The sequence below is a fragment of the Elaeis guineensis genome, chromosome 11 (assembly GCF_000442705.2).
Source record: "Elaeis guineensis isolate ETL-2024a chromosome 11, EG11, whole genome shotgun sequence".
NCBI lineage: Eukaryota > Viridiplantae > Streptophyta > Magnoliopsida > Arecales > Arecaceae > Elaeis > Elaeis guineensis.
The window spans coordinates 8,685,644-8,694,917 of record NC_026003.2 but is presented as its reverse complement, the minus strand read 5'-3'; the positions used below and the strand labels follow the sequence as shown (position 1 = coordinate 8,694,917).

General features: G+C 42.4%; 1 protein-coding gene across 2 annotated transcripts; it reads right to left on the bottom strand.

The window, feature by feature from the left end:
• Window positions 1-240: 240 nt before the first annotated feature.
• On the bottom strand, window positions 241-6,471 carry LOC105033220 (uncharacterized). Of its 2 annotated transcripts, XM_010907924.4 has the most exons (4): window positions 6,050-6,471; window positions 4,576-4,804; window positions 4,387-4,491; window positions 241-1,065 (listed from the first exon to the last, which is right to left on the bottom strand). In XM_010907924.4, the coding sequence occupies exons 2-4, from the start codon at window positions 4,757-4,759 to the stop codon at window positions 308-310; spliced, it is 1,047 nt and encodes a 348-aa protein (XP_010906226.1). In that variant the 5' UTR covers window positions 4,760-4,804; window positions 6,050-6,471; the 3' UTR covers window positions 241-307. The 2 variants fall into 2 exon arrangements, with proteins under 2 accessions (XP_010906226.1, XP_019702136.1); XM_019846577.2 differs by lacking the exon at window positions 6,050-6,471 and having other exon boundaries at window positions 4,387-4,507; window positions 4,576-4,717.
• Between the last annotated feature and the right edge of the window lie 2,803 nt (window positions 6,472-9,274).

The following is a 9,274-nucleotide window of genomic DNA, read 5'->3' as shown; positions in this document are numbered from 1 at the left end:
GACTTCTCCCCTTCATCAGGACTCGATTGTAGATCTTTATCTGGCTTCAATTCTCAGCTGCCAAAACCCTTCCAAATTGCTTGAAGTAATCATGCATGTAAATGGCCTCACAAGTTAGCTCTCACCTAATCTGTTCTTTTCAGACTCGGGTTTCTTTTATGCAAAAATATTAGACAAGCATGTGCCACGCAGACATGCCAGAAACTATACAAACATGAAAATTTGCAGCGCAAATAAAAAGAAGCAAACAGCCCTCAGATTAGAGGGCCAAGGCCTGAACAAAAATCAGAACCATCACAATACTGTCTTACAAGATATTAGGTACCTGAGATTCTAGTCTCAGCTGCAACTCCTTTATCTTTGAACATAGTTCCACCTTCTGCTCCTTATAGCTCTGAAGCAGAAAGTCCTTTCCTTCAATCACTTCTTTTAGTTCTCCAACTTTCCTCTTGAGCATCTCAACCCTCTCACTATCATCTCTTACCTTTTCCCCACCAACACAGTGCAACTCTACATCATCCGTGCTGTCAACATATCCATTAACCTGGCCATTGATGGCTTCCGGCCGCCAAGTTCTGGTGGCCACAGGTTTTTCCAGAAAGCCTGCATCTGCAACACAATGATCAGCAATGGCCTTTCTTAGCCGCTGGATCTCTCTTTCTGTGTCAAACAAGTCCCCGTTTGCAGAATCAAGCTGCGACTGCAACTTGGCTGAGTGGGTCATTTGGATGCCAACAGAATTCTGTAGGTCCATGATCTGGGCCTGCATCTCCATTATCATTTCATCCCGTCTCTTAAGCTGCAAACGTAGCTTTTGTATCACCTCTCGTTTGCTGTAGATATCTGATCCGGATTCTGAGATGCAGGGAGAGTCTGAACTGTTTGAGTGGTGGAATGGCCTCCGAGGCAGCTCTGGGTGATCAGGTGAAGATGCCCACATCACCCCACTGCTATCGTTATTTGAATTTGCTTCAGGGACCTTTACTAATGAAAGGGAAACATCTGCATCTTTTGACCATGGGCCAGCAGGTGGTTGCTTAACATCCACTGCACCATCCGAGGTCCCTGTCATCATATTAGCATTTGAACAACAGAATTAAACTGGTGCAAGTCAGAGAGTTTTTTCCACTTCTATTCAAGTTTCTTTTTGCCCTTTTGGGCCAACTATTGAAGAATCGAAGAATCGAAGTTGCAATATCATACCAAGACCACAAGAGCAAAATAAACTATTTTTTACTCTATTCACAATATATGCCAGATTGTGGGGATCATATTACTGGCTACAATTCCATCTTCCCATATTGGAAAAATTGTGGAAACAATGAAGAGTACAAGGTAACTGGTAAATGTCAATTCTTGAGAAAAAAGAAAATTATCAGTTCAACTATAGCAGAACTGCCAAACCATATAGGTTTTTTCCTAATAATGAAAGCACCAGAAAACCAAAAACTTCTGGGACTCAGAAAAATGAAAAGAACTCATTAAACCAAGAACATATGCCTGAGAAAAAAGGACTATTTTCATCTCAACCATATTACCAGTCCTTGCCAGATAACCATCATCGAAAGCTGACACCTAAAAACCAAAATCCCCATCATACCAAGCTTGCTCTGAAACTCAAGCTCGTTGCTTTTAGTACTACATTGTTTACAGCTCTTGGTACCCAGGTCAGCTAGTTTGAATTTGGAAAAAGAAGACATATTCTAAATGTATACATTGATGAGCATTTCTGATATGATTTTGAAGACCAGGAGACGTTAACAAATATGAGAACGTAATCAAACCAATATGGAGGAACAAGGAAATAAACAGCAGTGCACTATCATGCAATCAAACTTTAGACTTCATTGTTGTCATGTTCTTCACCCAACCCTTTTTTATCCTATCAAATATGAGGTTGACTTTAAAGCACAAGTCAGAGTTGAGAAGGCTCCATGGAAGGCTGAGTAATACTAGCTGCCAGCCTAACTTCAGCCAATTATGGACTAATGACTTGCTCATAGCCAAGGCAAACTTAGGCAAGAAAGAGACCCATCGCAAAACAAATATGACAAGTTGATGTGTACGGACATCTACCATATGAACCGCAGTTTAAGCTCACACTATGAAACAGAAACACACTGTTCTGAACAAAAGAATAAGACAATAGTTTTGATATAGGAGTTCTGCTCATCTCGAATGCACAGGCAGCTGAAGAGCAGAATGAATTAGTCCCATAAGCATAAGAGTTATACCATCAAGAGATTTCAATTTAACGGGCATTGAGAAAGAAGGCATAAGAACTCAATCTATATGTGGTGTTACATGGCATGTACTCAAAATCAATGGTAATGACATAAAAATGCTTAATAGAAAGAACAGATAGTTTCTGGAGGAAGTGGTCCTTCACTGAAGGCCATCTTTAACCAGCAATCCCCCACCCTCCTCTCCCCAGGGCTTTTCCTTTCTACACTCATCCTAGTATACCAAAAACTGAAATTGCATAGCGAACATCTTGGTATAGACTAAAACAGACACTTCAGTATCCAGATTTGACCAAAATGACATGCAAGAAAGCAATTCAAGAGTAGAAATGCAAAAACAATTAAATGAACACATGATAAAAATATAAGCAAAAACACTTATTGGTTGTTGACTTCAAATTTTATATGTGGCAATGTTAAACAAGACCAGCAAAAACAGAGCTACTACAAGGCACAGCAAATGTCCATTCCCAGAAAGAATTTTGAAAAAGCCAATTGCACATGGTATTCCATGCTCATTGAAAAAGGTTACATGATTGATGTAATTACATGCAAGAATGATCTCAATTAGGACAGATATATCAACATTTTTTTTGCTGTAGGAGTCACCTGCACGTTAAATAATGGCTTATCTCAATGAACTCTTGAAGAAAACTAAATAATCAAAATGACCTGAACTTTTAAGCCTCTAGCATAAATGATCAATTGATCAATAGTCACAATGCAATCTCCACATGTAATGCAAATTCACCTGTTCTCTGTCATCTTTAATTTAGTTATAAGAATTGGAAAATCTACTGAACAAAATTATGGGAATGAAGAATTCTATATTTTGTTTCCAAATCTTAATAAAAGTATAAAAGCATCAATTATCATACAAGTCACTTAGCAATAAGTTTGTTACATAGTGCATGCATTGATCTAGACTTTCAATTTGCATATCAAATATATTGCTTTTCATTAGCATCGCACAACTTCATAGGGGACCTGCATAAATAGTATAATATTTTCTAAAATGAAACATCCTAAATGCAACAGGAATTCTAGACATCATATTAAGCTCAGAGATTCTATTCTGAAATGCACATTAACAACCAACAACAACCAACAAGATGTACTGCAACAAGGTCGTTGCTCCCCTGTAGAGTTAGCACAAAGAGGGATAAGGTTTACATATATCCACACACACATTTAAAGATGGAGTGAATTGGATTCATCTTCAAGGCACAGTACAAACTAAAGAATCAAATGTCAACCAGTCACAATTAAAGTTTTCTTACAATTATAGACTCTTGATAAACAAAAAGTAATGAATTGAGTGGAAACCCCATGGTTGGAGGAACCAAAGGATGATTAAAGGAAGGAACACTTCAAGATAAGCCCGTGCATGAATCAAGCTTGGGGCAGCACACTTGGATTACTAGTTCACACTAGTTATCCTGAAGAAGTGCAAGTCCAATGCCCACACTGACATATACATTAAAATTCTATTCTTTTACCACAATACCAAGTCAACATTCTGATCAATATTTCATTCAAATTATGTGTAGGAAGTAGGGCACCTTGTTGCTCAATATTCTATGCCCCACAACCATGGTTGTTTATTATTCTGTTCATTACATGCCAAAGGCATATTGCAACAACCTGAAGAAACCCCCCATTCCATTCATTCCATTAATCTATTTTAATTCTGTTAGATGTATCTTCAACTACCAACTATTATCATATACAGGAAACTAAAATACCAAAATAGTTTCTATGTAATGATATTATAATTGACTGAAAGTACATGTGCTCTTACGCATGCATCCCAACTAGTCTCTTATGCGAATAACCCAGGCTTGATACCAAAAATCTACTGGTTTTGAAAGTACGTGCATGTATTTTTTTACCTTCAAACATCCTCATGTACCTTAAACAGATGTAAAGCAACTACAGATCACATCCAGACATGCTCAAAAATTAAGTGTTTGCTTTATACATAAAAAAATATAACAAATATGTACTGGTCACCTTACAAATATGCTTGGAAGACAGCTTCTGGAAATTGAGCCAATACATGCCATCTAAATGCATAGGATCGCAGGTCTTGTTTTGGGTAGCTAATTTAGATACACATAATACTAAGTTCAAGGCAGCACACCTGAGAGGCAGTGGTAACATCCATCCTCATCCTGAGTATAGCAATACAATTTTGAATGTAACTGGCAAGCTCCAGGCCTCCTTTTGGCTACATTTTTTCCATTCTCTGAGTAGATAACAATCTAAACAGTTCATCAGGAGATAAGGTCATGCTACTGAAAGTTGGTTTATTCAATGAAGATGATAATACCTTTCGCATTATTGGAATTCTTAGACTGCTTAGTCTCAAACATCTGCTTCAGCTTGCATCCAAGCCTGATTGACAGTGTGCTAAGCAATGCACCACCTGCAATGAGCACCCAATTTGGTCCCTCCCCTTGCACATGCTTCACTTTTTGAGCTTTTTGTATGGTCCCATGTGCTCTCATTTTCATAGGAAAACAGGTGAGAGCTGGAGGAACGCAATCTGGAAATTACACCTGGTAGACACATCATACAAGTTAAAAGCCAATTGTTTAAGGCAGCAAGAAGAGACAAGATTGAAAGCTAGTTCTAGCATGAAATATATTGTAAAGATTGCAGTCTTTGATGACAGCAGTTTTCCAGAAATAATCTGTTTTCCTTATTGAAATATGAAAAGCTTATAAGCATAGAAAACCAAAGTTAGGATGAACAGAGAGAAGAAGTCATATACTATGGAAGACAGGTAGATGTGGCAATCTAATTGGATTAGTGGTTATAAAGCTTCACTAGTCTGGGGAGGTACAATTAGTGAAATTGGAATTCGAAAAAAGTATTGAATAACAAGCAACATCACATAAAGAATAAGTTGTTTCTAATTTGATGTGATACAAAGGGTTCTGTGCTTATTAATTTTCATGGTTGACGTTATATCACAGTGATGCTAGATGCACGATGCTCTTGACAAGCTTAAGGCCCCATTTGGTAAGTCTCATAACTTGCCATGCACATAAATCAAGAACATCGAGAAGACGAAAAAAGAATGACCAAAAGGAATTCATGAACTATGCCCAACACCTCAAGGTGCGAGGTAGACGGACCACATAGAAACCTATTTTCAAACTTATAACACAAGATTGAGTATGTAAAGATGAAGAAGCTTGATCACATGCTAAGAAACTGTTCCCAACATTTCTTAAATTCATTTCTCATCAGAACTAAAGCATTAACTAAAAACAACAGCGGTTTTTTTCCATTAATATAACAGTAATAGCTAGTTTATAGACACCTAAATTAATTTACAGTTAAAATACTAGCGATTTGAACAAATGATTTACGATTAAAGAACCCTCATTAGCATTCATGGAGCAAAAGTTCCGCTTTTTTCCAATGTGAGGCAGGAAAAGCAACATTAGAGTTCACAAAATACACCTCACTGCCCAGAAGAAGGGGAGAAAATCACTACAGCAGAAAATTCTTGGAAGGTTCAGTACAATAAGCACTAGCCGCTCCAATAAGGTCTCAAACACCTCTCTTGGACGCTCTATATCTAATATTCTGAATTCGCTTAGAAAACCCTAGCATTAATCGCTTCTCACAAAATTCAAAACCCGAAAAGAAAATTAGCAAAACAGTGAAACACTCCATGCATTCCAAAACCCTAGAAATCCTTTATCTGACGAACAGAGTTCCGGAAAAAAGCTAAAAATCCAGGAAAAAAAAAAAGGCAGAAAGAAAGCAACTGATTGATTGCTGAAAAATACCCCAAAAAAAACCGAATTCATTGAGCTGGTAGTGGCGTGGGGATTCCGATCTCTCTCGTCTCCGAACTCGTCGTCCCAGCGAAAAGAGAGAAGCGAAGGGAACCACCAGAAGCGTCTCTCGAACTATTCTTCTTTCGCGCTTGCTTTCTTTCTTTAATCTCTTTCCTTCATCCTCCCCTCCCTCCCTTCCCTCGCTTTGCTTTGCTTTAGCTAGTTTTTTCCCTTTTCTCTTTTTCCCTTTTTTAGTTTTTAATTTCTCATCGCCATCTCTGCTTCGATTTTAGCGGTGGGAACGGGGGAGGAAAGAGAAGAACCCTCTCTTTTGGCGTACAGTTTGGCGGCTTCGGGTGCGGGGGAAGACGCGAAGCCACCGACACGTGTGAGTCACCACCCAAGCCCTAGCCTTGGTTTCGCCGGATGCCGCCACGGGGAGCACCACTGGGTGGTGGGGGTCGTCGGTTGCCCGGTTTCTCTCCTCAGCGAATCGGACTAAAAGCGCATTTATTAATTACTATTATGCGAAAGAAAAAAAAGGAAGGTATGATATTTCGGCGGATAGTAGTAAGTGGGTACAATCGCTTACGTGGCAGCTATGTGGGGCTTGAGGGTGAGGACTGGGGTCCTTGGATTCGGATGCGGCATGTGGTCCGAACTGGCCGTACCTGTATGGCAACCAGGGCCAGCTACCGTTGGACCCCACTTTTTTTTATAAAAAAAATAATTATATTATATATATATATTGTTGGGTGGATGTCTGGCCAGAACATCATCTCTCAGAATCTTTTCGGTATCATGCAATGCAGTAGGAAGAAAAAAGAAATAAAATAAAAAATAATCAAAATAGATGAATCAGTTATAAAAGGGTTCGTCTTCACGGGGTATGCAAATTTCATTATGAAAAAGAAATTTTACAAGAGAAGATTTCATCCTCAATCCTCATACACCCAATTTCTCTCTCACTAGAAATTTTCCTCACAAAAGCTCTCTCTCTTGAAAGGCCTCTTGAACTCCTGAAGTGCCCGGTGTCTGCTGTCCAGGAGCCTCCTGCTCCTTCTCTCTCAGCACTTCCACCTCTCTCTTCTCTCGGATTACATACGGTGGTTTGCGGCAAAACCAGAAGACCACACACCACACAATTCACTGTTCCTGACCTTTTATAGGCTTAAACATGACTTAGATTAGGTTTAGGACTCCTTAATCAACCCAAATCAAGTCTCAGGCTGTTGGATCAAGATCGGGAGTCACCCACGCCATCCGATCGCGCTCTGGTCTATGAAATAGTACCGTAGATCTCGTAAAACGAGTGAAAAATACCCACGCGGTCCATAGGCCTAGCCGTGGATCGTCCAATCTATGGTGGAACGGGGTACAGGCCCAGGCAAGGCATCTGGGCCTGGGCCGGCCCACGCACGCGGGCCTGGGCTGCGCCCGTGCGCGGGCCCGCACACGGGCTGGGCCGCATGCCCGCCTGGGCCGTGTGCCTGGGTCGCACGTCCCGCACGTTGGCCCCGCCTGGGCCGCGTGCTACCGCCTGCGGCCGTGCCGCCACCGCTCCGTCGGCCCATCGCCAGCCGTCGGTGGTCCTCCACCATCTCGGATCTCGTGCCGACTTCAAAAGCTCGTATCTCCTCCATCCGAGCTTCGTTTGGGATGATCTTGGTCTCGTTGGACTTTGTTTTTCACCACGAACCTCGCTGTGAGCTCAATGTGGGCTGAATCTCAAAGCGTCAAATCCTAACAATCTCTATCTCGACTCGATATTCGGCCTCCTCCAAACTCCAAAAGCTTCTGGATCTCCTCACCCCCATTCCCTGGGGCAATCGTCTGCTGATCATGGATGGGCAAACATAGGAGTCGAGCCAGGCTGCTCGATCCCATCTCTGTCGTATGCTGTGCTCCTCCTAACCTGAGACCTGCTCGGGACATCGTCATGCGACAATAGGAATCTCACCTTGCGACGTCGCCTCTCGTCCTCCCAAGTCTTCTGTCTCATGCTTGATCCGCCTCCTGGAGCTCCACCTCACCCTGAACTCCGCCTGGCTCCCGAAGCTCCACCTCGCACTGGACTTCCTGTCAGGTAATAATGTCCTCTGCTCCCCTTCTTCCCCTCCAGCACAATCCTATTGCTGCGTAGCACCCTCAGGATTCCTCCACCAGCTACCATCCTGTAGCCTCTCGAATCCAGTCTGCTAAGTGAGATAAGATTTTGCCTGAAATTGGGTATGTATCGGACTTCCCCCAATCTCCTCACTGCACCATCATGTGTCCTCTAGCTGACCGTCCCAATGCCTCTGATCGCACAGCTCGATCCATCCGACAGATATACAGTGCCCTCACCGTTCTCCAGGAAGACAAACTGCTCTTCTCTGCAACATATATGATAGGGGCATACATAATCTAATATTCACTGCTGGGAAGAAGTAGATACCTCGTCAGATATTTCCAGAACATCTCCATCTGAATCGCTGCCGGCCGTCGCTACAGTAGCCACCGTTCGATTTTTGAGTTGAGGGCAATCTCTGGCTAGATGTCCCAACTCCTCACACCGATAACACCCGATTTTGCTCAAGTCCCTCCTGGACTTGGACCGCCCTCATTGCGATCTCCTGTCGCTCCATCTACTGCCTTCTGCTTCTCCAAAAGCCACCAAAGTTGAGCTACCGCCACTTGAGCTCGAAGCTGGGTTCTCCCTCCTAAGAACTTCATTTTGGAGTATCGCCGCGGTGACCTCGTCCATCTTGATAGTGCTCTTCCCCACTAGAAGAGCAGTCATCAAGGACTTGTACGAAGGTGGAAGCAACGCTAGCAAAACCAGCGCTCTGGTCTTCTCCTCAACATTCTCACCAACGTTGAGGAGGTCAGTGAGGATCTTCTAGAAGTGGTTGAGATACTCCTGCACGCTCTGTCCCTCAGTCATCCGCAGTTGGTAAAACTACTTTCAAAGGAAAAGAGTGTTGGTGAGAGATATCATCATGTACAACTCCTCAAGCTTCGACCACAGTACCATCGGGGAAGTCTCGCTCAGCACATGGATCACCACCTCATCCGCCAGGTACATGCGGATGGTGCTCACTGCCTGCATCTATAGCCGTTTTCAATTTCGCACCTCCATGGTGGTCGGCTTCTCATCGCACACGAGAGCATCGATCAATCCCTGTTGGATGAGCACGTCTTTCACCCTTGCCTGCCACAAGAAGAAATTGCTCTTACCATCAAACTTGTTGA